Consider the following 17245-nt stretch of genomic DNA (forward strand, 5'->3'; position numbering starts at 1 on the left):
ATTTGTTAGACAAATTCTGCCGTGTTTAGATATTGTTGTAGGTGTTCTTGTTTGTTGGTTTGTTTGTTGATTTGTTTGTAAAGCCTTGTCTCTGAATTCATGCCAAGAAAGTAAGCTAAGCTAAAATAATACTGTTCTCAGCTCCTACTGCCACATTACTGAAGAAATCATCACATTTGAATTTCCTAGGATAAATAGCTCATTGGAAAGCAATGGATTGTTAGGCTTCTGTAGCTAAGCACTGCTTTCTTAGTAAGAAAAAAAAGTCCCGGTGACCTAAAGGGCCTCTCTGTGTGAGTTTACGTGAATAGGTTCTGTAGGTGCCAGTGACAGTGTATGGAAAACATTTACCAGAAAACAGCAGGAAAAAGAAGAAAAGTACATGCTGAGGGCAGCATGGGAAAGCCTCCCCAGAGCTGTGAGGCTCTGGAGATCTGCAGTCCTTTTAAAATGACAAGAGAAGACAAATCTAGGCCAAGAAGAGAACATCAGCACACACTAAGGAGGTGGCTGCCATGTGCAGACTAAGACCACGAGTCTACACACACATATGTGCTCTTGGTGGAACAATGGAACTCTCAAAGGACCTTCTGAGCATCTAAGAATCTTGTGAAGCGGTTCAGCTTCTCACTGTAGAGTAAGCAGCTGGAGCTGGTGTCCCATCTTCAACCTGGAAGTGACAGGAACCGTGCAAGTGTATGCACGTATGTGAGGAAGAGTTGTGTGGGAATAAGTGAATGTGAATGTGATGCGTGATTAACTATCTGCTGCTAACACTAATGGTTTGGGTTCAGATAGTTAGCCTAGAAGTTTTCCTATGAGATATTATTTCTGATCAGTATCTGCTCAGATGTCTATTGGTGACCATGGAAAGGGACTTGTCAACACTGGGAAGGTCTCTTTATGATCCATAGAAAACTTCTGGACACTAGACTGTCTCTATCCACTGAAAAAAAGTGCTGTTCTAGAATTACAGTAACAATAATTTTTCAGATTTCTTTTCTGTCCAAAGGCACTTGAGGATTTTTCCAACAGTAAATTAAAAAAAAAACAAAACCAATCAAGATCATCTCAAAATTTGAACATTTATCTTGTTCACACTATTTCCTTAAATCTATAGCCCTAGTCCAAGTCTTTCTACATCAGCACTGTAAATACTGTGAATTCTTTGTCTGAGCCTCTCTATTAGTAGGTGTTGGGACCTTATGGAAGGAAAGTAATTGATTCCTGTGGGCTCATTAAGAGCAGTGATGTTTGTTAACTCCCTCCTGGATATGAAATGTGGAAGTTGCCTTGAGGAGAGCCAAGACTCAAACCAGCCTGGAGAAAACAAACCTTGTGAAAATCCACGCTGCTGGGGAAAAGTCAGGCTGGCAATTATTTTCTTAATTTAATTGATTAAAAAGACAGATATTCAAAATTGGATAGCTTTACTTGTATTTTATTTTGCTCTTTAGTAATCAGATTTCTGCCCTTAGATAAAAATATATTTTGATACCTTCTCTCATTCTTTAAAAAATGTGAAAAGTTGCTTTGGAAAGAATTAAAAAGGAGATTGGTTGGAACACATATTTTATTCCAATTTTCACTTGAAAAGTCATTATAGTTTTAAAAAACGTTCTATCAAAATGAAAGTTTGAGTAACCTTGAAGTACATTTCTTTTATGTAATACGATATGCTTTTACCAAAACCTCATAAATTTGCCTTTTTCTAATGGGAGAAAAAGGTCATCAAAAACATTCGGACCAGTTGCATATTTCTCCCAGCAGTGCATATGAGAGAATCTCCAAGTATTTCTGTGGCATTTTAAAATCCCATCTGCAGAACAGATCTGCCCGGGGGAAGGCTGGGCTCCCAGCTGGCAGAGGGGGCATGGGAGCAGCATGTGTGTGGAAAGCATGTGCTCACCAGCGCTGCAGGCACTGCTTTTTGGGTGCCAGAAATGCCCACTCTGTCCTCAGCCAAGGCAGGAAGGGCGACAGGCAGCAACAGAAGGAAGGCTCATCATTTACTCTGTCCTTCCTAGCTGCAGATAAAACATCCTCCTTCCGTCTGCGCCTACAGGAGGTGTGCAGTCGCCCTGAAATTTGGAACTCTGCTCCCCTGACATGGAGCATGACGACAGGGTTAGCACACTGGTCACAGAGGGCTTGGCAGAAGAGAATGCTGCAGGGTCTGCTGCAGGGTCTGCTGCAGGCTGGGCATCTGAGCACAGCTCATCTTCCCCAGCTCACTGTGGTGCGATAAAACTTTTATCCTCTTTTGAGCACAAGGAACTGTCTCATGATTACCTAACGTGTGGTCTTCCACTCCCAGCGACACCGCACTGACTGGGGATTTGTCAGCTGCTCTGGCAAGGCCGATTAGCGGCTGGAACAGTTGGCCTCTTCATCTCTGATCAGACTTCAGCAGGCATGAAACTGCTGAAAACTTACCTTATGGTAAGTTTTATGGTAAGTAACTTATGCCTGGGTTTCCCTGCACTGGAAGGTACGGTCTTTGGTTGTGCAATACGTGCAGGCCCAGAGACTGGGCTCATTGCTGGGATGCTCCCTGCCCTGGCACCAGGGCTGCGCTGCATAGTGATGGAAGGAAGGACATGCCTGGCCCTGGAGCCACGAGCCAGGTGCTTATGTAGGGGAGTGGCCTGCTTTTTGCGGGTGTCCACCTCCTGCCATCACAGAGAGCTGCCTGCCTTCCCAGCCTGGCTGCAAGCTGGTCCATGTAGGCCTTGAGAGAGGCGTTCGGAGAGCCCTGCACTTGACACCTCCAGGGCACCTGGCTTGTCTGCCTGCCAGTGGCTGGGTAAAACTCTCCTATGCTTTGACCAGTGCTTGCTGGTATAATCTGCTCTGGCACTGTATTGTCTTCCAGACAAGATGCATAGCTGCTGGTGTTCCCCATGTCTTGTAAGTGTTATCACAAACCTGTTTGACCAGGATGCTGGGACTGAGAAAGATATAATGCTTCCTGTTCATAACAAGAGAGCTCAGCCATCCCACTTCACCTTCCCATAGGAAATATTTCAGTATTCCAAACATTTCTTAGGTTCCTATCTACCATTTTGATCTATGTGAAATGAAAAACAAGGAAACACCCTCATCTGTTGTATAGAGCTCTTTATCTAGATGTAAAGGAAAGATAAACATAGGAGACTAGGATGCCCAGAGTTCTCAGCAATTCCATATCTATCTTTTTTTATTCTGACCTCACCACTGTATTTAAAATAGGAAACTGAGGCAGCAAGCTGAGTGTAACAGCACACAAGAAGAAGGAAAGCAGTTTTCATCTTTTGATGCACCTGGTGTTGCTACAGAGCATTTCTGTTGCTAGGGCTCTGGGCTTGCTCAAAGTCATTTCTTTGGGTGTTATACCTGTTTCAGGACTAAACTGAAAGGGCCAGGGATGCCAGCTCTGATGATGAGCTGATGGTAGTGGACCCATGCCAGACTTCTCTACAGGTCACCTCAAAGTGAAAAGCACTCTGAGCACGCACAGATCCCCTCCATATCACCAGGAGTGTTTCATTTCTAAGCAGTAGCTTCACTGGCCTCTCAGCTGCAAGAGTGTTTAACTCTGGAATTGATCTTCAAGCAATGGAAAAGAACTGAAAAAAAAAGAGGGAAAAGGAGCAAACAAGTGAATGGGAAAGAAAAAATGCAATAATGAGGAGTCCTGGTGGTGGCTGTGTGCTGTAGCGTGGTACATCCATAACACATGCGGTGGTCCTGAAGTCTGACCTATGGTTCATGGCAGATTGGTGTAATGATCCTGTGAAACGCAAAGTCTTTTTTAGTAGAAAATGCTCAGACAACAATGTGGAAGATGGCAAACTGAAAGCACAGTCATTAGTAGAGGGATGCTAAGCATGTGCAGTGCTTGCTGTTGTGCCATTATTGTTTTAATGTGATAATTTTCAATCTCTGAAATACAATATTTCTGGCCTAAGAGGGACTTGTAAGTAAAGCACATGCAGAATCTGCAGCACAGTGGTGAAACTGATGCTGACCCCTTCAAGCAAGACTAGCAAATCCTGTCCTTTCTGTATATCCATCCCCTTTAACGTGATCCAAGCTTTATTGATTTCCTCTATGTGTTCATATACATACTTTCCCATTTCTGCCTCTTAAAATTGAACGAAAATTATCTGTTCTTCTAAGCCAGGCCTTCCTTCAGGGAATCTCGTGTTTTCCATTTTGCCTGGAAAACCCTGCAGGTTTTGTTTTGCCTTCTCTCCCTGCTGGCAGTAGGTACAACAGGCAGATGACCACAGACTATGGAACAGAAGGGAGAAGCTCCCTCCCCCTCACCTCCCCCTTCCCAGCCAGATCACCCGGAGCAGGGGAGATCATGGACATCCTTGGGAAGGGAGGGGGAAAAGTCTACAGCACCGAAACCAAACTACATGCCCAACCTCTCTCCTCACACCAGCTCGCCAGCCGTCCTACTCCCTGCGACAGGCTGATTGCAAAGAGTTAAACTGTTTCCATATGTCCAGTAGGAGAACACAGTTTGTAGCCTTTGGCAACCTCCGCGGCATCCAGCTGCAGCTGCTACCTGTGTGTTCCCAGGCGCATGTGCCTGCATGTGTGAGCGTGCGTACGCACACACTGGGTCTTGTGGCATCCAAAGCATGCCCCCGCTGCCTGGGTGAGGCCGGGCTGCCCACGCTGGGCAGGCATTAATTCAGAGCAGCCCCTTTCCCTCCGCTCTTGCTCTCGGAGCTGACCACGAACCATGTCAAACAATATACAACTGAGAAGAATGCAAATAAACTTAAGTCTGCATAGCGCAGTGATGTAGTGAGCCGCCCACTTGCAAGATACTAAATCGCGTACACATGATACACAAAGAGCACTGACTAGTCTCACCAATCCCTTCAGACAGCAGGAAAAGAAAAAAAAGCAAAAAAGCCCTGATCCTTGTCTTTATATCAGTGAGGTTGGAGTTCTTGCTAATAAAGGAGCTTTTCCCATGATGCAGTGTGATAAGGATTGGCCTACATGTAGCCCAGCAAGCCACTGCTGATGTTTTCTTGATTAGGTGTCTTATCTTCCATTGAGCTGCATCTGATGAAGGTTGCTGACAGCATAATGGCAGGGAAAGCGTCGGACAGCTCCATAAAATGGCAGCTATGCTATGACATGTCAGCCAGGACCTGGTGGATGGTAAGTTGGTGTGAAAACTTTTTCTCCCTCTCCAAAATTGCTTTTTTTTTTTTTTTTTTTTCCCCCCCCTTTCTGAACTCCTCCTTCGCTACAGCGCACATGCTGCAAAGTTCAGGCTGTGCAAAGTTTCAAGCTCCAGCTCGGTGACTCTGCAAGGCTCCCAAATGCCGCAGCCTGCTAGATAGGGTTTCTCTGCTATTGTAATGGCATGGGCCTTCTTAGGAAACAGCAGCAAGGACAGCATGGGATTTCTCTTTCTCCTTTTTCTTCTTCTTCCCTTCTCTCTGAGTGTGTCCTTTTTTTTAAATGTGAAATGCAAATTTTGCCCTGCCTGCCAAACAAGTTGGTGTGAGAATGTGAAGGTGGAAGCAGCCATGGAAAAAAAGAAAGCAGCCCTGTCGTCATGCTCTTGCTAATTGTTACTGAGTTGGTCTTAAAAATAGAGCAATCTGCTTCTTTTATTCTGTTTCCTTTGAATAATTATTTAGAAAGTGTATTGTATCATGTTGTGAGCAGCCTCCTAATCAGCATGCGATTGTCCCCCACGCTTCCTCTTAATTTGGAGTCCTCCTCCCTTCCAATGAATGCAGTAACTGGAGCAACTACTGATTAATATGCCGCTTGTCATAATTAAATTTAGTTAATGAGGCTATGCATATTCAGTCCATTTTTTCTTTGTTTGGACGAGCACGGGTTTTTTGTTCATATTTATACAGCTGCAAATGAAAGCGGGGAGGTGGAAAAAAAACTTAGAGAGATCAAGGAAGGTGGGACTCTTCAGAGGCAACTTTTTTAACATCACTGGGCAGAAGAGTCCAAAATTTTATTTAATCAAAGTAGTGGGACGAGGACCGAGCCTTTTGGGAAAGAACAGCTTTTCTTCTCTCTGGAGCTACATGAAGTTTTCTCCACATACTGATTTTGTTGCATGTAGACAATGGTCTCTTGTATGCAGTAGCCATGCCATGAAAGGGACCTTCTGCTGGCTAACATTGCATTATGAATATTAATTTCATTCTTGGGTTGCTTTGTCTGGTCGTGTATTTCTACCCTTTTCATTCCTTCCACGATTGCCTTTGCTTGTTTGTCTGGATAATTATTATGCTTACTGCATGGGCTGCTTTTTCACAATTAGCACAGTGCTGAGACAATAGGCACTTTATTCCTGGGCGGTGGGTCTGGGGAGCACCAGTGGATAGCACGTCCTGGTGCCGGGACAGAAGGCAGCTCTCTGATTATAACTGCCTTCCGACACTGCTTTGCAAGGACTTCATTATCTTTCCAAAGGTGGATGTTGATACGTGCCTTCAGTGATGGTATCATATCTGAAGGGAGTATTTAATTTAAATTATGCTTGCTACTTGTGATTGTTTCTGTACTTTTTAAATCCAGGGAAGGAGAGGTTTTCTGTCTTTTCTACTTGTTGAACTACTGCAGTGTAAGCATTCGTATTAATTTAAAAAGAACACAGAAGAAAAGTAAATGATAAGAAGCTGTTTTGTGAGCCTACTTTTTGACAGAGAGTTGTGCTTTATAGCGTTACATTTATTGTTTAGAATTTTAATGAAGTTTTTGTCTAAATGTTTGCAGTATTGAAATGAGCTGTTAAAGCAGCTGACTTTAGGTGAAGGCACTGTGAAATGTTGTGTAGCAGATTTCCTTAACATTGCATGTTCAAAGGCTTTTCTTAAGTTGCATTATAACAAAATTGTAATATAATTATAATATTATAACAAAAAGTCTCTAGGGACAGCTTTCAGTAAGCTGTCATTCCTTCTGAAAAGAAAATCAATACTTTCACTGCATGCAGTATTTTATCCCGAACTGTAATCTGTGGAATACAGGTAATGTAAATGTTCGTTGTCATGAATGTTGTCATGTGTGTTTTTCATGCTCACTTTAAAAAGGAAATTTAAAAATGTCTGACTGCTGAAGTGTGGGTGAAAATCAAATGTTTTTTTTAGCTGTGCCTTCTGCTTTGAGGCATATTTCTTATTTATAAATCTGTAGTTGTAGAACCTAAGGTAAACTCATGCATAATATGAGTTATTTTCTCTCAGAGGAGGACACAAATACCTTAGGATTCAATGTCACAGTGTACAAAGTTTTGCCACAGTTTATTGTGCATTTACTTGTAGTAAATCTCTGTCAGGAATGTGCAATGAAAGAAAATTCCTCAGACTACTGAGTGAGGAAGGCAAGAGAGGCAGACTTCTTTTAGTTTTCTCCTCTGCTTTTCCTGAATGATTGTAAACACTGAATTGCAAATGCCTCCTGGGGAACAGGAAATAGTGTACTTAGATGGTTGCTCATAGCTGTAAAAAAGTTCATTAACAAATGCTATTATAACAGACATCGTTACGAATCTTGTTTTTTTTTCATCGTAGATAAGCTATCTGCTTTATAGTTATTGTGCAGGATGGAGCTTCTACACCAAATGTGGTTTGAGTTTTCCTAGAGTAATGGCTTCTTTAAAAAATATATATATATTACAATGAAACTATTTTCTAGAAAACAATATTCTTTTCTTCTCTCTAAATTAAGTGAAATGGGTGCTCAGTAAGTAAAGTCTGTGTTTTTCCCCTATGGTATTGCAATACTGCTGCCTTGTTTTCTGTGCTGCTCTTTATTTCTTTCAGGTTCTTTATTTAACTTCAGTAATAGCGAGTTGGGTTGATAAGGAAAAACAAACAAACAGAAGTTACACACTCTCTTCATCTGTGTTCCTTTAAACATGGATCTTTTTACTAAAAAGTGCAAAAAAGTAAACTTGTAATACATTAAATAACAGTAAATAGACAGAAATTTTGAATTAGTTACCTCAGCCTTTTATATGGCCATAGTGTGACCGTTACTGTGCATCGTCTTAATTTTGCATTTAACTCTATGTTGAGAGAAAATACATATTTAGTGAAGAGAGACAGCCTGTATATCAACTGCGGTGAGGTACAGCTGGCTAATGCTGCAGGAGTTTTTGACTGAAAAATCTCCCTTTGTAAGTGAAGAGAATGGTGGTGTGTGTGATTAAGAGGATGATACCTGTAGAAACATGAATTTTTTTTGCTGTTCTCAGCCTCATAATTGATGATAAAGGGCTGCTTCAGAATCAAAGTCATATGGTGCATGCAAATCTATAAAATATATATAAATATATTTTCTAAAAAAGTCTCTTCTCCCTAATATCAAAACCTCAGTTTTGTAATCATATGTGCATGCGTGTGCAGCAGAGATAGAAAGTGAAGAAAAATGTGTCTACTCAAAGCTGCTGGGAAAAAGTATTGGCAAGTTTGTGTTAAAAACAATACAGATCTTTGTTGCAGATACTGCAATTTCATTTTGCTTAATGCCTTGATCTGATGATGAAAACCAATCTTAAAATCTTGGAGATAAATGTTGTCAGTAAAAAGTTTATACAGCTTTTCTTTTCCTTATTTTGGCTTTCAGGAAAATATTTTAAAAAGAGAGGTCACACAGTATTAAAGTATTGATAGAGCATATTATCTTTAGTGGAAGCAAAAATCATAACAATTTATATAACTTATTTCTGCATTAGAAGAATTTTTCCAATCCTAAATTTATTAGTAAAGCCAGGTTTTAATGTGCTTTTTGGTTCTACACAAATGTTAATCACATTCCAAGGGAGTTGCAGTATGTCAATATTTTGCAGCAGCACATCTGTGCAGTTTTCTAATTTGGATTAAAATGATATTCATAACACAACAACTCCATCAGTTGTTCAGATGTACAGCTTGTTAATGAATCCTTTGTTCTCAGTAATGACTTTTAATTAAATGATTTAGAAACAAATGTCAGTATAACTGTGGACATATTGAACATGCTGGGCTTATTCAAGGACCCAGAACACAATATCTTAATTCAGGGGGAGAACTGGGTAAGAAGAAGGGTTAGCTCAAGGTTATATTCAGAAGATGTTGATTTACATAAGAATGCAAACGTAACTTACTACAAATACTTCATTAAGTGTGTAATGCAGCTGTTATTGTGAATGATTAGCAAAAGGATGTACAAATACTTGTGTCTCTTTTAAAACACGGTGTCTTTTCTTATGACATGGGGTAAATCTTTCTTTTTCTTTTTCTTATCTCTTTTTTTTTTTTCTAAACAGCTGTATTTCAGTCTGTAGCTGGCTCCAGTACTCTATATTCTTGGTATTTTTCTGTATTAGATTGTTTAAAATCAGAAAATTGCCTGGAGATCTGCAAAACCATAACATAAATGCATGTTTGTTTCTAATGTATAATGTATTTTATTAAGGAACAAGGAAATGATTTACTTAAGCTTTTGTTTTCTTTCACCAGGTCGATAGCTAGTAGTAGCAGGGAATCTAAATGCTTACAGTATACACTAATGTGGGATGAAGGTGCTGTTGTTCACGTTTAATACTTGTTCAGTGCTATTTTTTTATAAAATATGCTTTTAACCAAGAAAAATAATGTCTATAGTTGTTCACAGGCAGGTGCAATTCTAATTCCTCTTTGTCATTTATTTCTCAGTCTCTTGCATACTAGTTATGTGTTTCCAGCTACATTTGCTTCAGTGAGGTGCTAGCAACTGCAACGCCCTCTGAGCAAAGCAACTATTGCTACTTACACTACATACTTGTATCCAGCAAGAGCTGCTCACTGGGAATCTGACAATGCCCTTTTTATCTGTTCATTGTAGGAATTTGAACAGTTTTCTAATGAAGACAGCCCTGCATCAACAATCCTCTAAACATTTGTTTGCATGGTACTGAAAGTCTATGTGTGCATGTGCTGTGTTGGCTTAAGGCATGATCCAAAGTTCACTGAAATTAGGTGAAATCAACCATTTATTCCTACCGTATGTTTCTACACCTTTTATAGTGCTGTGGTACTTTGTGTACTGCTGTAATTCATACAACTATAATATTCAAAATCTAACATGTTTCATGTACCTGGTCAATAACAGTTTTTCTTGAAACTTAGCATGTGTTATGACAAAGGATATGCAAGTACAGAGCAATAGATGGCACCTTCCTGGTGCTAAATCTTAGTAGAAATTGTATGCAGCACATAATAAAGTTGCTTTTTCTGGTCTGAAGTTATCTGTCTGTTCTTTCGATTACTTTTTTTTTTTGGTTTTTTTTTTTCCAGTTATGTCTTTTCTTTATGGCAATTTTTTTCTGGTGGGGGTGGGAAGAAGGGGGAGGAAGAAGGCGGTGGAGGGGGGGGGGGAAGGTTTTCTCAATGGAATTTAGAGTAATTGGTTTCTAGATAGTAATTTGATGCATATTGAATCAAAATTTTGATTGAAAAAAAAACCCATCACTGAGTTTTCTGCACTTTCATGGGTTGAAAACTTGATCAAAACTATAAATATATCTCCTATTTGAGATATATTATCAAACTCCTAGAATAAGATTTTAGGCTTGCAATATTAAATAAAACAAGTTCAGTAAATAAATGGAAGACCAAGATAAGTGAAGGTTCCTACAAATTATTCTTGCGATGTAAATGGTATGAAATCAGACATAGAAGTTACTAGAGAAAAAAGAGTTGGAAATGAAGTTCATTAGTACTTATTGCAAATAAGAACTGCCTAAGTATTAGATATAACTGAAATAGTTCATTGGAGATTTAGAACATTATGGCACAGACAGTGTAACAAGGAGAAATTCTGCTGAGAACAAATAAAATCAACTCTTTCAAAGTTGTAGAGATAGTATGAGTAAGGAAACCATTTTGTCTTCTCTAACAGCTGTTGCTAAAAGCTTTACCATTCTGTACTGTTACGCACTGACACCATTAACTCTCTTACTAGAACTGTTCCAATTTCCAAACAAAAACACACCACTTAATATTTTCATCAGATCTGGTACAACACAGTAAAGTCTGTTTTGTTAAGCACAGGTTGAAGTCAAAAGTCAAACTATCACTGTCAAAGCTCAAAATTATCAAAGATGTTGAATAATGAATAATTGAAAAATGAAGATAATGAAGAAAAAAACATTCTATGCAGCATTGTTTCTTTTTTTTTTTTTTTTTTGATTACTCAGTTCTCAGGTAATCTCAAAAATACTGTATTCCAGTGGAAACAAACTGAAGTTGTAGTAAGCTAAGGACAGATCGTGCTCAGAAATGCTAGATCCTAATGTGAATTTTCCAGTGCTCTAGGAAATGTGTCCTTAGGCTTTTGATTTCTTCCAAGTAATAAATTTGTCCAGTAAAATTATCTGATTTTTCATGCAAGGCAAATAATCTGTAAAATAAAGCTATCATCAAAACCCTGTGGTTTTGCTTGAGAACTGTGGATACAATACAGCAGACATGTTCCCATTAATGAACAGAGAATCCAATTGAATCCTTTATTACTGATCTTTTAAACTAAGCCAGTTAAGCATTTGAAGTACTTCATACAGTGACATTATAACGCTTCCCTGTGTATCCAGTCCTATTCCAATTATTCTGACACTTTCATGTCATTTTGTTAACTGCCTTTTTGTGTGTGTGTGTATGTTTTAAGCAGCTCTACTTTTAAAATACCATTACGACTACACTTTAGCTAACCACAAAAGGATTGTCTACATGCATCTTTCACTAGAGGTAAATGCCTGTGCTGATTCCTCCTAAGAAAGCATCACTGTGTTACCTGAAAGTAAAACTTATCACCATTTCAGAAACCAGTAAGATTCATCACAGTACTCTGCAAGGCTGATTAGTTTTTCAGCTGTCCGAACATTTCTGCAGACAAGCTGAAGTTTCCTAACCAGTGTTTGCTACCTCAGTTTCCAAACCACAGTAATTGTTCCTGTACATGAAGGATTTCTCTGTTGCCTCTATGAGGGTACAGGGGATGTTAGGAGGATACTGGTGATGCTCGGGTGTTTGTTTGTCTTCTGCCCACCATGTGCAACCATGGCTTCATATTTCATCAAGCGTTGCTCTCATGGAACAATCTTCCCTACTTTACCAACAGTGTAGGGCCCTGCTGGCTCATGTAGGTAGAACAAATTCTATGTGTGTCTACATAACCATAATGTTAGCTTATTGGGCCTGACAATTAAAATTATTTTTGAGTGAATTGTTATGGGCCAAGCAATAGAAGAAGGTTTTAAGTGTTTAAATTTAAGGTTTTAAATTTATTCTGAAGACTAAAACCTATCTACCCAGCATCTGAGGCAAATGCAGAGAGCACCTGGGCCTGAGGTCCTGGAGAACAGTACAGCACAGCCCTAATGCACAGGAGTTATCTGTCCTTGGCACTGATAATTAGCAAGTTGGACTAGCAAGTGAGAACTTGTGGGCCAGAACATAAACTCAGTTAACAATTTGTTTCATCTGAATTATTTCTGAAGTCTTCAGCAGCAGTATTGATTCTCATTACCAGCACCATGATTCTGGAATGCTTTTCACTTTCATCCTTTACACAGCACAGGTAAATTCCACAATGCTTAGCACTCCTACCTCACTAATCTGTGCAAAAGCTTACATGAGAACTAAGTAAGCACATGACTGGCAATGGTACATGGCTGTTTTTAATGCCTAAAACCCCTCAATCAAAGTTAATTAAGTACAGTGACTTTCAGGGCATTTCATCCAGAAGTGTTTTCTATCATGTTGCTAGAAATATCTCAAGGTATTTCTCTAGTGAGAGCTTGAATAGAATATAATTAATTGTTAGCGTTGTTTCACAAATAAAAAATAATGAGCATGTCAGTAATTAACAGAATATCTTTACTGAGCAGCATATAGCCTTTCAGATTTTCTGTCCGTTTAGTTGCCTTATAAATGACTCTTACCACAAAGACAAAAACTGTAATGTTTTTGTCTTTCATTTTTTTTTCCAACTCTGAGACATTATATGTGTTCCTAAATTATTTTTTATGCGGTATAATACCTGGTATTTGCAATATTGTGTGTGTAAGTCTTTCTCTCTTAAGTGATAATTTGAAGTTTTCTTGATCTAACTTGAAGGTTGAGCCTCACTTGACCGATCTTGGTGACTATTTTCGTGATCTGCATATGTTATCAACAGCAAAACTTTTACGGAGGTGTATGTGACCAGCTTGGAAGGAAACCAGTCCTTTTGTATTAACTCTCAGGGAGGTTTCCAAGTAGGAAACATAATTCCACCTTGCTACAGTTTGAATTGCTATATTTATTAAGACCCACTAATGACTGAGGGATAGCTCACCTATTTCAGGTGAAGATATCCTAAAAATAGCTTTTCCAAAACATTTTAGAAGTCACTCAGAGCTTTTTGTAAAGTTTTGAATGGGTTTTAGAAAATGAAAGACTTAATGCATTTGCTATATAGTTCATATGCACTTTTTTTGTGCGTGCTCAATTTTGTGAACATTTAAAATTGGATTTAAAATGTTTTTTGTTTTTTTGTTTTCTCCTTTCGTAGTTTGCATTAAGAGACTTGAATGTGTACAGGGGTAGGTCTGGAATATTTTTTACTATAATTGGAAAATATATCATTTGGGTTTTGGTTTGTTTTTACTTCATATCTTGCTGCTAAATATGACTATTTAAACAGTTCATTTGAAGGAAATGAAAAGGAAGTCATGTTCTAGGGGGATATCTAATAGGAGTTTTTAATAAATTCCACAACACTGGCAGTACCTTTCCATGCAAACTTGTATGCATATGATGCTCTGGATAGGCAAAGAGAGTTTTTACTGTCAGCACAGATTTCAACACAAGAAAAGAAATTACTCATAATTATTGTGTTCCTCCTTAATGTTGTCATTCAAGATGTGGAGAGTGATCTACCCACCCATTGCTGTCCTGCACTTTGCAGATTGATCCACAATTAACTCGTTACTTGTATCTTGTAATCAGAAGGTCTACACTGACACTGATGAATGTATCAGAGCCTTTCTTTTCCTATCAGTGTCCTACATTTTTGCCAACAATAATGAGCTGTCACAGTGTGAGTTCTGGGGACGAGATTAGTGCACGGAAGAATGAGTAAACCTGTATACTAGGAACATAATTAAATCAAGCAGAACATAATAACGAGCATGTTATAGCAGTTTGACACGAAACGGGCAAATGTGAACAGGCTGCTGAATTACATGCAAAAAACTGTGCTTCGTTGTTACTCTTTACATATTAGCAGTCTTGGTGGTACCATGCTCATTATCGCCCAACTTTGCATAGCTCGGTTTCCTGCGTGTGCTGCTGACACAGGCTACAAAGAATCCCAGTGTTCCACACATGGTGCTTTCTGCTGGAATACTGTTTGTTCCAGAGCTGTGGGAATTGCAGCAGCACAGTCCTGGAAATTGTCTTGAAGTGTAATGGCGAACAGGTACTGCTGTAAGGTATGTAACCTGTTTCTGTACAGAGAGAGGAGGAGCAGCGTGATGGATACCTCCCCGAAAAAAAACACTCAGCTTCCTCTGCATTCCAGACAGAGGTGGAAGAGAGAAATTTGAGGTTACGTGCGGGCCCCAGAGCGGTGATAGCTTTGTAATGGAAAAAATTCAATTACGTAAAATATTAGACTCCTCTCTCCGCCTTAGCTCCTCTCAATCTATTTAGGGGTAGTCAGGAAAAAATGAAACTTCTCAACAGATGCCTGGCTGCCTGGGTACAGAGAGGAAAACCATAATTTGTCTGTAATCCCTAATGCAAACAGTTGTTCATTAAGAAACAAAACTAATGTAATCTTGATGATTTGCTTGGATTTCTACTCTATCATGTTGTTTTGTACAGCTGGCAGGCTAATGTAATTTTACTTAGAAACCCAAAGCAATCTGGTACTCAGACAACACCATGCAGATTTAGGTAAATTTGGGGCTCAGATTAGCATAATACTAACTAATCATGAATATCATTTGCATTAATTAGAGTATTGGGGAAAGATTGTTTTTAAATGGTAGAAAATTGGAAGAAAGATTAAGGGCAAGGGCTTACAAACCTGTTTTTGCTTTATGCAAGAATATAACAGATGATTTCTGCTATAATGCCTAATATTTCAATGTGTAAGTATTAATTAGAGTATCAGGGAAAGATTGTTTCTAATTGGAAGAAAACTGAAAGAGAGATTAAGGGCAGAGTTTATGAATCTGCTATTGCTTGATGCCAGTGTGTAGCAGATGATTTCTCCTATAATGCCAAAGAGCTTAATGTGTAAAGGATAGGGTGACTAATACACTACACAGCAGAGACACTACAAGGATTTTTTTTCCCAAATTAGGTTTATTTCATGCTAAAAGAAGACTAGATGCTCTATGAGTATGTGTGTGATATTGCTAACAAAATTAAACTGGTAGGGTAGAGAAAATCTACCTTTGAAGAGACACATAGGATGAAACGTGATTGACCTTCAATGCTTTAGCATTTGGTACAGCTGGCTTTTGAATAATTACAGTATTACTAGATTGTATGAATAATTTCTTAAAAAAAAAAAAAAGGGTAGCTATACCTTGAACTATGTAACTAACATAGTCCTAAATGCTCTCTTTTTTTAAAGCTGATCCAGATACGCAACACCTCACTTCCATGCATCTCTTTGATCAGAGCCTTGAGAATAGATTTTATGGATGTTTTAAATATCAGAGTAGGAAAGATATCTTCAAGAATCTCCTCTATATCAGTTATTGGTATTTATAACTACAGTGTGGTACTGCAGCAAGCCCTACTGTGTATTTCTTCAGCAGAACTACAGACTTCCTGGTTTGACGATGCCTTTCCAAAATAATGCCCTGTTAGTCACAGAAACAGCAGTAAAACTGGTTTTACTGTGTAGCAGGTGTAATTTGGAAGAGTGTGGGAATATTGTATACTCAGCCAGTGTCTTGGTTTATGTATCCATCACATACACTGTTTCTTCTTATAGGACTAATAATTACAACATTTATTCAATTTAAGGCAATCTAAAATTGTAATCAATCTTGTCTCTGTCCAGACTACTGATCTTCTGTATTATTTGAGTCCTTGTATGTCATCAGGCATTTGAAAAACTTGTATCAATTCAATGCCACACATCTATCTCCTAAGGGAAAATGTGTTTGTGAGCATTATGTGGAAGAGGGGAGGATGAAACACAGTCAATAGCAGCTGCAGTGTGAAGGTAGGATGGAAATCATTTTGGTCTTCTCAAAGAATTCTGTGAGGTTTTCCAGTGTTTTCATACCAGGAGCTGGAGACTTTTTGTGCTTCTTCATAGAAGTGTTCTTCGAGATGAAATTCTGACGTCAAGAAGAGCAATCTGTTGGCATGAGAGATCTTTTAGGCTTCTCAGGTGTCACGCCAATCTTTTGGGTGACATCATTATTTTATGAAAGTCAGTGAAATGAGTTTTGTAAGCTCTCACGTGCATTGCTGAGAACATGTTCAGACTGCATTCCGAAAACATAATTTTCTCAAAGTTGCTGCTTCACAAGTTTTAAGAAAGTGCACTGCTGTAGCCTAATTCTGCTTTCCAAACAATGTCTCATGAGAAATCTAACACACTGTGGATGTACCCAGTCATTTGTGGATGTACTTTTACGTAATACATATCACACAGATAATTTGTGGCTGGATTTTTTTTTTTTTTTCAATTAATATTTTCTCAGGAAATATATCTTGGTATTGCTAGCATTTACCTTCAAATGAATCTTTCCTGGCATTATGATCTCTATACCTACCATGTTTGAGAAACTGTTTGACAGTGTGTAGTGAAATTTAACACATGAATGTCTCCCAAAAGCAAAAATGATAAGGAGAAGAATGAGTATGTTTCATAGAGTGATATGGCAGTAAGGCTTTTATTTTATGATCTCCCTGTTCCAAAAACTAAAATACTGGTTTCCAAAGTCTCTGTGACAAAAGCAAATACTCAAGGGAATTTCAACAGGAAGGACAGGCGAGTTATTGTGCTATAAGGGGTGGAATGTTTGAGTGCCTCCCCTAAGCCCTCTGACTGAAAATCATCAGGGATAACAGGACAGAAATTCACAGTTTTAAGCACTATTTTTGATACCTACAGCATATTGCTATAAGAAATCATCATATGAATATTCTTGGCAACATAACATGTAAGGTTTTATCCATAATCAAGCTGAACAAGAAACAGGTAAAATTATCATGTCAAGAGC

The 17245-nt window shown here is 38.8% G+C and overlaps 1 protein-coding gene across 3 annotated transcripts in view; it reads left to right on the forward strand.

Annotated features, from left to right (window-relative positions):
• Positions 1-5073: 5073 nt before the first annotated feature.
• NFIB (nuclear factor I B) overlaps positions 5074-17245 on the forward strand; it is a gene marked incomplete at its 5' end in the record, with an annotated part of 236521 nt that continues 224349 nt past the window's right edge. For all 3 annotated transcript variants that reach the window (XM_079548796.1, XM_079548797.1, XM_079548800.1), the window contains one exon: positions 5074-5169. In XM_079548796.1, coding sequence (XP_079404922.1) covers positions 5074-5169 — 96 coding nt within the window. The remainder of the gene's footprint in view (positions 5170-17245) is intronic.

Source organism: Tetrao urogallus (genome assembly GCF_951394365.1).
Source record: "Tetrao urogallus genome assembly, chromosome: Z".
In the NCBI taxonomy this organism is placed as follows: domain Eukaryota; kingdom Metazoa; phylum Chordata; class Aves; order Galliformes; family Phasianidae; genus Tetrao; species Tetrao urogallus.